The sequence below is a fragment of the Vombatus ursinus genome, unplaced genomic scaffold (assembly GCF_900497805.2).
Source record: "Vombatus ursinus unplaced genomic scaffold, bare-nosed wombat genome assembly UNPS02014798.1, whole genome shotgun sequence".
In the NCBI taxonomy this organism is placed as follows: Eukaryota; Metazoa; Chordata; class Mammalia; order Diprotodontia; family Vombatidae; genus Vombatus; species Vombatus ursinus.
The window spans coordinates 54,017,759-54,031,102 of record NW_020954576.1 but is presented as its reverse complement, the minus strand read 5'-3'; the positions used below and the strand labels follow the sequence as shown (position 1 = coordinate 54,031,102).

Genomic DNA, 13,344 nt, shown 5'->3' with positions numbered 1-13,344 from the left:
ATCTTAATGTCAAACTGCTCTTTGGACTTTCACACTCTTTAAGCTCACAAGGACTTAAAGTTTCCCAGTCCCCTCATTTTGCCTCCCTCTTAAGACTGACTGTCCAGTGAGTTGGTAAGTATAGTATAATAATCTGGTTTCTAAAAACAACAACAAAAACAAACCTGCAACTTATCAAAAAATTGAAATAAGTTGAAAATGGCTATAGATGGTTGAAATTGTCAATCATTTAAATTTCTCTTAAACTTTTTGGTGTCTCTGATTTTTAAAGTAAAGTAAAATCCCTTCATAGTCAATAAATGCAAAACCGGTTTGAAGTGAAAATCCACTGGAGAGGCTAAAATTAGTACAGAGACAATAAAGTAGAAGTACATGAATACAAATTAAAAAGCCCAAATTCACAAATCCAATCCATTATAATATCATTGAGATTCACAAGAATTATTGATGGAGAGGAAAGACTGCTAGTTTGCTCTGTCTAAAATTTATATATATTTCAGTTGCATGAAACCTAATAAATTAAAACATTTTGAAATTTCCATGCAAAATATATTGGCAAGACAAAGAACATTTTTCCAGGGTTGATTAGGTGCTTAAGAGCAAAAACAAATTTTCAAAAACAGTGACATCAGAAAGATTCCTTAGTATCATATCACCTGCCAAATTATGAGGTTTAAAAAGCCTAATTTAGCAGGAGAAACATTGGTGCTACCTGCATCTGTTGAAATGGCTGAAACAATACTTGATGAATCAAATGCAAAGCAGTTTTGAATAGTTCCAAATGCAGATAATACAGTGAGAAAATTGCCTATTTGTCCAAAAACCTTTTTGATCAAATCAAAACTAACATATTCCAATTTACATCGCAAGTGGGTGAAGCAACAGATGCAGTTAAATATGCTCATTTGATGATACATGTTTGTGTGTATGTTGTTCCTTTGTAAATTTGTTGATGGTAATGCCAAGATTAAAAATAAATTTTCAATTTTCAAGATAAATTTTCAATTGATGGATTTTTAAAAATGAAAATCAAGTTGTGGGAGAACCACATGGTACTCTGCACTAATAAAACACAATTGACATTACAACAAAATGGAGGCCAACAAGTACTAGTTTAAAATGTAGTAGTCCCTTGTGGAATTTGGATACCTTGTCTGCACTACATATAATCACTTAGACTGAGAAATGGGTGAGGAGGTACAAATTTTTTCAAATTACTGCAACAGCAATCAACTTTACATAAAACAAGTCCATTAAAAGGAAGGCTCCTTGTACAACTGTGTGACAATATGGTGGTAGGGGATCAGAGCACTTCTACTATTGCAAAATATGCTTTTCTTGTGCCACCATCCTTCAAATTGTATTTGAGCCAAAAATAAATGCCATTTTTCTTGTTGTTTGTCCTTTGTTCTTAAAGAGGCCCAATGACATCACAGAGAGTGATTTCTTGAATTTCGAATGAATTGGATTTAAGTGAGACAGAGCTGTGCAAAAGTAGTCAGCCTCATAGAGTCACTGAAGTCCAGTGGCAAAACAAAGGCCAAGACTACTGGTGATGACCCAAGATGCCACCATTTTTCTTAGCAATAACAGTAAAAATAAAATAAAATTATTTTATAAATATTTCCTCCTGAAGTTTGTGTACTTTGCTGGATGCTTTTTAAAAAACTGAGTACTCTAAATAAGTCAATACAAGGGCCTCAGATTCATACTCTGACACAGAACAACAAAATGACCACAATTATTAAAGTTAGAGGCAAAAATTGTTGCCCAATTTTAAAAATACCTGACATAAAAATGAAACAGAATAATCGGCTTATTAATCACTTGACAAATCTATAAAAGAAATCCTCATTTTATCTTAAAGGCCTACATATTCCTAAATAAAAATGGATAAGAAACCTATTTGCCATGAACACATATGAGACATTTGTCATAATTCATCTGAACAAGAGTGATAATACAAACAAGTGTATGAACTTGAAAATTCTATGTTTCCTCTACTGGTAATTAAAGAGTTCTCTGTATGTATAACATATACATAAATTAGTACAAAGTATATACAAAACAATCCACATTTTACTACCATTTACATCTTATTTGTGTGAAATAGAAATTTTCCACTAGGGCTGTTAGAAAGAAAAAATTATCAACCTTAGAAAGTGGTTGAATAAGAACTATAAGTAGCAATATCACTGACACCACATCAAGAAACTTTTCATGAAAAAAGTTTGCACATAGTTAAGTGCTTAATATTTTTTAAAAGCCTGAACATTAAAGTCATTTGTTGTTTGTTATGAACATGAAAAGTATAAATTATTTACCCGTGTTGTTTTTAATGCTTGGGTTTAGTACATGCTGTTATAAAATTAAAATATTATTTGCATATGAGCTGAAAAAATTTTCTTTTATGAAGTATATAGGAGGTACTAAACAGTATGAAAAAAGTGAAATACCGGTTTGTAAACCACTGACTTAGCAGCTAACCTAAACCTTGTGTTTACATATTTATACCCATAACTCTTCTAAAATCTAATTTCTCACACACAACACATACACATTTTGGTCTGGGCATGTGACTTCATGAGTATGGGGAACTCCCTGTGTGGAAAACTCCCTCCAGAGATGCACATTAATAACTTATCTGCATCTTATAATCTGAAGAGTTGCCTGGCTCACTGGGCTGTTAATAAGCAAGTTATCCCCAGTTACGATGCTAGTTTGTTTCACAGGCAGGAGTCCAAGGCTGATCCTCTAACCACCACATCCCATTGTCTTTTATCCTATTAGGTTCACACTCTTTAAAAGGTTTCAAATATTCTTTTTTCACATATCTGTCTGATCTACCCATGGAGGGCACAGGCTTCTTGAAGACAGGAACCACCTTTTCTATTTCTCTGGCATCCCTTTGAAACACAATGCAGGAGAGAGCAAAGAGAGGGTATATGACCAACTGAAGGTGTGTATGTGTGGTATTTGTATAAAAAAGTCATAAAATCAAGTAACATAGAAGACTTGGAATGCACCTCAGAGGCCACCTACTAGGTCCAAATCCTCGAAGATAGATACTCTAGCCTCTGTCTGAAGACCTTTGATGACGTCCTGAGACCGTCCATTACATGTTCTAATTTTTGGCAAATTCTCCTTGTATCATGCCAAAATTGGTCTTCCTATAACGTAATGTAATGGTTTAAATTCTCTTAAAATACAAAAGTACTTCTTCTGTCATGCTACAATATGGTTCCAAGCCTTTTCACTCACAAGTAGACCAAAAAAAGCAAACACTAAGGCTGTTTTTTAAAAAGTTCTGTATTTTGTCAAGTACAATTAATAATTTCATATATGTGAGTAAGTGAAAAGCATTGTCTTTCTTTTCCTGATTATCACAGACAAGGACTTGCTGTTGACTTAACTAGTTGTTTCAAAATTGAAACATGCCCCCTTCCCATTTCCTGAAAGCAAATCCTACTAGGTGCAGCAATTTAATGATTTGGCCTGGTTGTTCTGCCTTTCAACTTCCAAAAGTAATAGGCTAAAAAGGCCTGAAAGTTAAAGATAAAGAAAGGATTAGTTAACCTAGCTAATTTGTGGATTGTCAATTTAAACACTTGACAGTAATCTTTTGGAGGAAAGGTGGGACAGTGCCTTATCTGGCTTTGTAGCCCTCACAGCACCTGGCACAGTGTCTTGCACATAGTAGGAGCTTAAAAAGCATGTGCCAATTGACCACAGAAATTGAAAAAAAAAATAGAAGTGATAATCTTAAAATCAAAAGCCAGCTATTTCCTTTTCCTATTACATGGCACAGAATTCCCCTCTGCCTTACAGATCTTTTGGGGGGGCGGTTGAAGGGGATGAACACGGAACAGCATTTTTCACTATTGTAGTTACTAATTTCTGGGATGACATAAATGACTTCATAATTAATATAATGCTTCATGTCTCTAACAAAATTTGTGTCTTAAGACATTTAAAATAAGGTGCAATGCGGCTCTATTGTACTGTTCTATCTACCCTCTGATCCCAAAACCATAAAGGACCCTGAAAGTCATTTTTCTTTGAATGTTAATTTTGGGTCATGCTTTCTTACTTGTCTTGAATATTGTAGCACATGGTTTATCTAGCAGCAATATCCAGATTAAAAAAATCTTTTCTTCAAACCCATAAGGGGAAAACAAATTTGCCCACCCTATCCTCTCTTGTATCTGAGGAAGGGTGGAACAAGGAATTTTATTTCTTTTTAAGGTGCTATATAAATATAAGGTCATCTTCTTAAAAGGTCAAAGCAGAGAAAGGTGGACACGATGTCAAAACTTTTTTTCCTATAAATACGAATTACTTTGAGCACTTCTGAATCCCATCTCTATACATTCCAAGCTCTCTTATCAAAATGATACTGACAAGACAAGAGAACTCAACATCACTGATGGCATTTCAATATGCGTGAGGCAGTTCTCATGAGGAAATTCAAGGATCAACTGAACTCGTAGGAACTTAAAACTTTAAAGATATGGCCCCTTTAATGAGAGCTGCAACTGGGTAAAATCTAAATGTTAGTTATTTTATTTAAGCACCAAGTCTAGTGGCTCTGGATGTCCAGAAGGCACACATACAACTTTACCTGATCTCAACAGTGGGAAGAGGAGCCTAAAAGATCATTTCTCCAGGTCCTGCTCCTCCCCATGGCAGTGCATTACTGTCTTTTTAGAGAACAATGAGGGATTTAAAAAAAAAAAAAGAGAGAATTACAAGCACGGCAAGTAAATGTACTGGTCTATATGCCTCTTAAAAATTTTTTTAACCAAGATGATGGTAAACTGGATTAGGATTTATATAATGAAGAGTTTGGCAATCCTCTGATGGCTTCTATAGTATTCACCTCAGCGAGGCTGAAGAAATGCAAAGCTGTGTAAGCCAAGCAAATCAGAACCACAGGAGAAACCTCACTATGTTTGTTTTGTTTGTATTCACCTATGCCAGCAGACATGGCAATTTGGGCGTGGATTAGGAAACCGAGGCCTGAGTTAGTATGCTGCGAGGATCTCGGGGTTTGCTCACCTATCTATTCTAGCCAAGCCCCTGCACATACACTTCATGTCCTCACCACCTGCAGTCTTTCATCTCACACATGGCGACATGAGTCAGCTCACCACCTATCTGACGATCTTTAGCACTGACTTGAACAGGCTTCCTGGCTGGGCTGACTTTCTGCTCTGCTTTTAGAAAGCAGAGTATGAACAGGAAAAGACAAAGGTCCCTCCTTTGGGGCAACCCCAGGAAACTGAAAGTTGAAAGACAATACAGATTGCACAGCAGAAAAATTACTCTCTTGGGAGCCTGGTGCAGTTCCCATGAGGGATACACCCTACGCTGGGTGTAAACATTTTGTGCTGACATATTAACACCAACAACTGAGTTCAGAGTACTTATGGGTTAAACTCAAAAGTGACAATTTAAAACAAAAATGGAGGCACTTTCCTACTGGGCTCATAAGCCGGAAAACTAGGAGACATTACTCCAAATACCACCTCTTTGGAAAACCCCAGTAGGCACGTCCCTTCATCTCTGCCTTATTTAAAAAAACAATGGTCCAAACAAGGAAGAGCAAGTTCTGCAGGTCACTGGACTGCTCTGCTTATGTGCTGCAGTTCACAGGTACAAAGATTTTAATTTGTCCCTTCAAGTTACTGAATCTTTTTTCTTTCGGAAAGGTGACTTCAGTCTTTTCCACACACTGCTTTTGGGTTTAGATTTCTTCTCCATGGCCAGCACTGCCTCCTTTTCCTTCCTACGGATCTCCCTCACCAGGGCATGAAACACGTCATCGATGTAGTACCGATAGGCAGCTGAAGTTTCAAAAAAGGGACAACTGAATTCACGGGCCAAAGCTATGCCTTCTTCTTTGGTGACCTTGGAGAAAGAACACAACAGAAAGTTCCTTGTAAAAAAAAAAAAACAAAAACAACTGTTCCCTGCCAGTGGTATGAGCTGCTATCTTCTGAGGTTATAAGCTCCTCATTATTAAATATATCCAGGCAGAGAGTGGAAAAGCATTGGTCAAGGAGGCAATAAAGACTTCTAAACTATGCAGGAGATGGTACCCGTGACTTCTAAGTTTCCTTCCAATTCTAAAATCTATGAGGTTATGAAATAAACTAAGCACTAGTTTATGCTTAAACCAACAGATCTAAATCTAACTTTTTGAAAAAAACAATTGTATGTATCAAATTCTATAATCCTGATGATATACTTCAGGCAGATAAAGTGATTAAACCAAGAGACTCACCTTATGCTAAATCTAAAAGCTAATAGGAATCTCAGCATTCTTGTTTCTCTTCCTGCTCTTAGGGAAGCGGTTTTAAACAGTTATGAGTGTCTCCTCGACCTAAAGTCTTCCACTGTTTCTCTTAAGTCATCCTCGCCAGTGTTATCAGGAAGTGAAACCTTTGAACTAAGTTCCTCCTGTTGCGGCTCACCTGTTTTACAGGATGACCTCCAGGGACCTGCTCCTGCTTATTTAAGGTGGTCTCCATATGTCATCTGATCCTCTTTTACAAAAGAGAATCAAAGCATCATAGGATTTAAAGCTAGAAGGGACCTCAGGGTGATCTAGGCTTATTCCCTTCATTTCAGAGATGAGAAAACTCAAGTGTAGAATGGTTGGAAGACTTCCCTAAGATCACACAGGCAGTAAAGTGGCAGAAGCTGGACATAAACCCAGGTCTTCTGTGCCCTTTCCACTGTCCACGCTGTCTGCCTTACATCGTAACCTATGGTTTGTTTCTTTCACAAAAATGTTCCCCGTAATAGTTTGCATTCAACATGTTTTCATGTAATGTTGGTAGCAGGGAGATTTTCAGGCGTCTCCCACATAGAGGACACAAATACAAACATTTCAATTCAAGGTAAAAGTAGACAAAGGGACATAAGGAGAAAAGGCATCAGATAGCACCGACAGAGGCTTCCTCTCCATTATTACTTGGCGCAGCTGTCTCAGATCAGACTTGTTTCCCACTAGCACCACGGGTGTATCATCTGTCCGTCGAACTCTGTAGATCAGTTGCTTAAATTCTCGAACTTCGTGGAAACTTCGACGGTCCGTAATGGAGTAACAAATGATAAATCCTTCACCTGCCCTCATGTATTGGTCCCTCATGGCCGTGAACTCTGCCTACAAAAGAAATATTGAACATTCTGGTTTGTCAGAACTAGAGGCAGATACAGTAACTGGTTGCTTCAGAGAAAGGAAGAAGTATATTGATTACCTGCTATCCTGAGTCAGAGTGCATGAAAAGAAAAAGATAGAATTGGGGTAGTGATCTCATCTATATAAACTTTTCCCATCCCTTCACTAGAGTCAAAAAGCTTTCACTCACGGCAATAAGGGTTTTAAAAACCACGCACCTGTCCAGCTGTATCCAATATATCCAGATTCGCAGGTTCATCATCGATACGAATTCGGATTTTATATGCATCTTCTACAAAAGGGAAGACGTGTATAAAATTTAGCTAGTATTATATACCATTAGAAAAACTAAGAAAGGACATGACTGAGTAAAATTGACACATGAGATCTTATTTTAATCATTACGCCTTTTTCTATTTTGCAGACCTAGGTACAGGCTGGGTTCCCTAAGGACCTACATTTTCTTAGGGAAATGTTTTAAATACACTGCCCTCAAATGAGATTTGTCTCATTTAAGTACACTACATACTATGCTTACAATTTAAAAAAATTATAAGTCTTTATTGATGTCTTTTATTCGTTTACAAATATTTTAAAATCCAGTCTAAGAAAATTTTCATTCTTCTACCTATTATTGATATTTTATTTAATATCGAAATAATGGCAATACAAACTCTTTTAAAGACATCTAGTAAAAAGATATGTTGCAGGGGAGGGAGGGGGAGAAAATTTTAAAACTCAAAAGCTTATGGAAGTGATTGCTGAAAACTAAAGATAAATTAATTTAAAATTTTTTTTAAACGTTACAATATGTTTTGTTTTGCTGGGGCAATCCTTACTATCAAAACTGAAAGATCCACTTGGACCTTTCAAGCACCCTTTTTCTATGGCTGGTACTGACAAAGTGACTGACATTCAGGAACAAACATTCACTGACTACAGATATGTGTGTCTTTGTAACATAAGAAAAATCCTTCCCTGCCCTCAAGTCCCAGGACTTGGTCCTTCTAGGCTATAACTGTGTCTAAAAAAAGAAACAAGGAAAATAACTCAGGAATATGGCTTCCTTCTTTTTTTTTGTTAATTTTTTTAAGGCAATCGGAGTTAAGTGACTTGGCCAGGGTCACACATAGTGTCAAGTGTCTGAGGCCAGACTTAAACTCAGGTCCTCCTGACTCCAGGGCCAGTACTTTATCCACTGCGCCACCTAGCTGCCCTGGAATATGGCTTCCTCATAAGAAATTAACATATAGAATTATCAGTTTTTTCGCATGTTTCTGGAATACTCATCAACCTAGTTATAGTGGATAACTTGATATAATGGCAACAGTACCAAATGGACTTGAAGTCAGAAATCCTAGGTTCAAATCCTGGCTCTGGCATGTGTTTGACTACGGGCAAATCACTTCATTTTCTATGCCTCAGTTTCTTCTGTAAAATGAAGGAGATGGATGAGATGATATCCAAGTTCCATTCCGGCTCTAAATCTGATGAGCCTATGACTTTACGATCAAAATCAAATGGATTTCTAAAATGCCCAGAACAGCTCCACAGTAAATGTTAGTAGTTTGATACAGCATTAAAAAGCATGCCCTCTATTTCTCTAGATCCAGCCCATTAGAAAGACCATGTACAAGGTTGGTCCATTATGGCATGCCATCGGGCTCAGACTAAACTAGCAATCTTTTGTATTTACAGAGAAAATGGGGTAAGGAGCCCCAGAGGCCTGCCCCTATAGAAATTCTTCCAGGTGGGTCATCTGGCATTCAGGATATCTGCCTGATCTGCTTTGTGGAGGCTGTCCCCTGGGCATAAATGCAGCTACAGCGGTCCCTGAAAGTTTTTCTTAACATCATTAGGTAAGCTTTCTAAATCAATCCTAATTCTTTGGAACTCGGGGGTAATAGTCACATTATCTTGTGCCCTGACCAATCAACAAGCTTTTAAATGCCAGGCACTGGGCTAGGTCCAAAGAATGAATAAATATTCTCAAGGAGTTTACAGTCTACTTGATGATAATGAGTCATTTACATTTTATAGGGCTCTAAGTTTTACAAAGAACTTTCATCAGAAGAACCCAGTAAGGCAGGTGTAGATATTCCTAAAACACATCCGATACTGTCACCTTCCTGCTTTTTTGCTCCAGAGCCTCCCTATTGCTTCTAGTATAAAACACATACTGCTGGGTTTGGCATTTAAAGCCCTTCACAACTTGGCTACAACCTCCTTTTTCAGGTTTGCTGTACATTATTCCCATTCATACATTCTACATTCCAAGTAAACTGATTTTACTACTGCATTTTCCATGGTGCAGACTGGCCCCTATGCTGGCCTGTATTGTCTCACTTCTGCCTCTCAGTATCCCTAGGTTCCTTCATGGCCCAGGGCAGGTACCACCTCTTAAAAGAGCTTCTTGATTCCCGACCAGTTATTAGAAGCTGCCTCCCTTTCCCCCAATGCACAATGCTTTGCACAGATTTTATATTTACTTAACTGTGGACCTGCTATTCCCCTAACAGAAAGTAAGCTCTTTTGAGGGTAGGTTCTGTTTCATTTTGTGTCTCCATATTTTGAGCCTAGCACACTGTTTGCACTTGATAAGTGTTTTTTGAATGAATGAATCCAAGTACAATTATCTGACTTTTACATAAAATAATGAATTTTTAAAAGGTTAAATTACCCAATCAATCCACAATCTTTTTTTTTTTTTTTTTTGGTGAGGCAATTGGGGTTAAGTAACTTGCCCAGGGTCACACAGCTACTAAGAGTCAAGTGTCTGAGGTCAGATCTGAACGAAGGTCCTCCTGTCTCCAGGGCCAGAGCTCTATCTACTGTGCCACCTAGCTGCCTTCAACAATCATAAGCAATTACTATATTCCAGGTGCTACAGGTACCAATTCAAAAGGTAAACAGGTAACTAGTTACATAGTTGGGGCTGAAGCCCAGGTTCTCTGACTCCAAATCCAGTGCTTTCCATTATATCACAAAGTCATCTTTCAGAGGGATGGCAATTTTTTCTTAAAGCCCAAGCAAAGCAAACAGTAAATTTCCTCCTCTCACAAGTTTCTTGCCATCAGTAGAGTCAAGACTACTGAAAGGCACTGGATAAGTCCTTACCAAATTATCAATTCCAGGTAACAAGAAGCAAAGGAAGGGGATGATGGGGGGAAGTCCAGGCTATGTCTGGGGTAGCAAGAGTTCAATGGGTTGGCTCTACTTGCTTTTCTGCTTCCCTTTGTGGAAATTTGAACAGGCTGACTCATAGTTACATAGCACCTCTCCAATCAGGCCTTCAGAGAAGTGACAAACCAGAAAGAGCTCCAGGCAAGTGACATTTCAGCCTTTTTCCCCCTCCCCCTTTCAATTTAATATATTATCCAGCCATAAAAGCTGAAGATGATAAGTGGTGGCACTGATGCTCAACACAGGACGTCTTATAGGCACTAAGATGTGAGCAAGGACCGACAAATTACATAGGTTTTTCTGCTCAACGGTTTGATACTAAGTAAAAATATCTGCTCTCTAAAGAGGTTCATAAAGTCCCTATCTAGAGGAGCTTCTTTTGCAACCTGGTGCATTCGTCATCAGTGGTCAGTGAAGGATGTAGGATCGGCTCTGATGCTGCACATGACCTCAGGACTTAGATAACGAATCAGCTAAGGAAAAAACTTCGGGTCAAAGAGGTGAAATGATTAGCTCAAGGTTACACAGGGAGCTCAAGGATCAAAGGCATGACTTTACACCTGGGTCCTCGGATTCCAAGTTGAGTGCTGTTTCTAATATGCGGGTGTTCAGAAGTGAATGGTATGAGGCTGAAGCAAAGAAGGGGGATCTGGGAAGGGGTGAAAGAAGTCCTGGTCAGGCGGACTCGGGGACACGGGGTACATCCGAGGGGATAAAGGGGGTGTGCTGTCGGTCGCTGTGTGAATCTCCAACCCCTGTCTCTATTGCGGGGGGTTAGCCCGACTCACCGATGGTGGGATCGTGGTCCTCGGGGAATCGATGGCTGATGAACTGCATGGTCATGGCTACGAAAGAGGAAGCGTGAGTTCATGAGAACACGGGGCTCGGAGTCAGGGGTACCCTGGAAAAGCCCAAGCAGGCAAGTCGCCACCGCCACCCCCACCCCCATTTTCACGCGTAAGGAAACTGAGGCAGGCCGGCCCCGGCTTTGGGGGAGCAGGGAATGCAACCGGCCGGTGGCGGGGCCAAGCGCGCTCCCCAACTTAGCTGGTCCGGCCCGGCGGGCGCGAGGAGTCACCTACCGCTCTTGCCCACGCCCCCGGCGCCCAGCATCACCAGCTTGTACTCCCGGGACTGCGCCGCTGCCGCCGACGTCGCCGCCGCGGACCCTCCAGAGGAGCCCCCGCCGCCACCCGCGCGCGCGCCCGCGTCCATCCTGCCCCGGGCACGCGCCTGGCCCCCCCGGGGGCGCGGCGGAGGGGACACGGTCCCGCGCCGCGGCCGGTCCCCTTCCCCCAGCGTGCACGCCCCCACAGTGGCGTCGGGTCGGGGCCGGGCAGGGGCAACGCGGGGACGGAGACCCCGGGCTATCGGACAGAAGGGCCTGGGGCCCCGTGGCCGCCGCTCGTCTCGTCCCCCCGAGGTCCTCTCTGCCCTCCCGGCCCGCGTACCTCCGAACTGGAGACCTCGGCCCGACCCCGCCCGGCGGTCCGGGAACCCTGACCTGTAACCCCTCCCTCGGCTAGGGGAAAGATGGCAATGGCGCCTGCAGCCGCCACCGTCTGGACGGGAGGGGGATGGGCCCGCTGCCCCGTGACGCTTCGGCGCCGAGGCCCCGCCCCCTCCCTCCTTCCCTTCCTCCTCTGCCTCCCTTCTGGCCCCGGGCCGCGCCTCAGCTGTCCGGCTGGATCCGGCGCTCCCACGCCAGAGGGCCCCGTGGCTGGTCCCGTGTCGTAGGCAACGCAGCCTTCAGTTTCTGTATCAAAGCTGAAATTGGAGAAACATCTCAGCTCGGGCTATTTGCCGGAGTTTATGGAAGAACCCCGTCTCAGATTGGTGACACTCCCACAGCAAAAGTGGAATGAAGCAAAGGGAGCCACGCATAACGCCTCAATCCAAACCGGCCTAAAATCCCAGGGACGGGCAAAGGCGTTAGCATTTAAAAACCCGATGGAGTCCTCCCCCACAGCAGCTGCTGAGAGTTTGAATGCTAGGTCCAGTAATGGGCTGCGGGGGGAAGGGGGGGTGGGTGGGGTAGGCATCTACTAGACCTATATGTAAACTGGGCAGTGCTTTCAAACAGCAGCTGTTGTTTTGAAAACGTGTTTTTTGTGAAGATGAGGTGACCTTCCCATAAAAAGGGAAAGCAAACTCGTATTTCACTTCCCAAAATTCACGTGAATAGAATTAACTGGCTAAAGCTTGGTTGCAGCAGTCCTAAGCCTATTACCTCACTCTTCGACTTCCCGTTTTCTGCCCTACAGACCTCCAAGGGCTAGGAAGATGAAAGTCTATGCATAGCCACGGAGCAGTGTGGAGTAGCATTGCATTAAAGAGATGCCCTTACAGTCAAGACCAAGGCCTAGGTCAGGCCTTTGTCACATAGAGCCTGACCTTGAAAAAGTGAATTAACCTCTTCCTGTGCAGGCAATTCTGGGAGCCAGGTTGCTGAGAAGATGCAGAGGAAGTTCCCTACACTGACAAAATCACCAGTTTGTACATCAAAACTACACGTAGTTGCTCCATCTGGCACAAACAGCAATCTGGTACCACATGGCCTGGGAAGTGTTTAACCCATCTCCACAAGGAAGTTAGCACCAAGGGTAACGACGATACAGGGCAATTAAAGTGGCTGCTTTCTTACCTTCTGTTAACAGGGCTCCAACTCGTGGCATCTTTCGAGTTGGAGCTTCGAATCCCCTAACAATCTCTTTCTGAATCTGCTTCGAAAGCAAGCACCATTAGTAACTTTTCATACATTCAGCTTCCAAATCAGTTCTACTCCGTTTAGTCAGGCCAGCAGCAATGTGACAAGTTTTGGCAGAATCTTATGTAGCCATTTTCACATATGGGAAAACATCTTCCTTCCCTTCCCAAAATGTTTATTTTTCTTTAAACCTGACCCATAACCTGGTTAATTAAGTGCATGCATATGTATACATAGTATTAGAATAATCTGTGCAACATTGTCCTAA

General features: G+C 41.5%; 1 protein-coding gene across 2 annotated transcripts; it reads right to left on the bottom strand.

Moving 5' to 3' along the window:
* Nucleotides 1-3,291: 3,291 nt before the first annotated feature.
* RIT1 (Ras like without CAAX 1) lies at nt 3,292-11,920 on the bottom strand. 2 transcript variants are annotated; one of them, XM_027871297.1, is made up of 5 exons: nt 11,821-11,920; nt 11,158-11,214; nt 7,405-7,478; nt 6,980-7,171; nt 3,292-5,910 (listed from the first exon to the last, which is right to left on the bottom strand). In XM_027871297.1, the coding sequence occupies exons 2-5, from the start codon at nt 11,210-11,212 to the stop codon at nt 5,680-5,682; spliced, it is 552 nt and encodes a 183-aa protein (XP_027727098.1). In that variant the 5' UTR covers nt 11,213-11,214; nt 11,821-11,920; the 3' UTR covers nt 3,292-5,679. The 2 variants fall into 2 exon arrangements, with proteins under 2 accessions (XP_027727098.1, XP_027727097.1); XM_027871296.1 differs by lacking the exon at nt 11,821-11,920 and adding an exon at nt 11,452-11,549.
* Nucleotides 11,921-13,344: the final 1,424 nt, after the last annotated feature.

Excerpts from the sequence above, each read along its gene's own strand:
- RIT1 (XM_027871296.1), bottom strand. The coding sequence starts at position 11,482 with ATGCTGGGCGCCGGGGGCGTGGGCAAGAGCG. Across the intron at positions 7,479-11,157 it reads GGACCACGATCCCACCATCG|AAGATGCATATAAAATCCGA; the intron begins GTGAGTCGGGCT and ends TCCCTTTTGTAG. Across the intron at positions 5,911-6,979 it reads ATCTGAGACAGCTGCGCCAA|GTCACCAAAGAAGAAGGCAT; the intron begins GTAATAATGGAG and ends TCTTTCTCCAAG.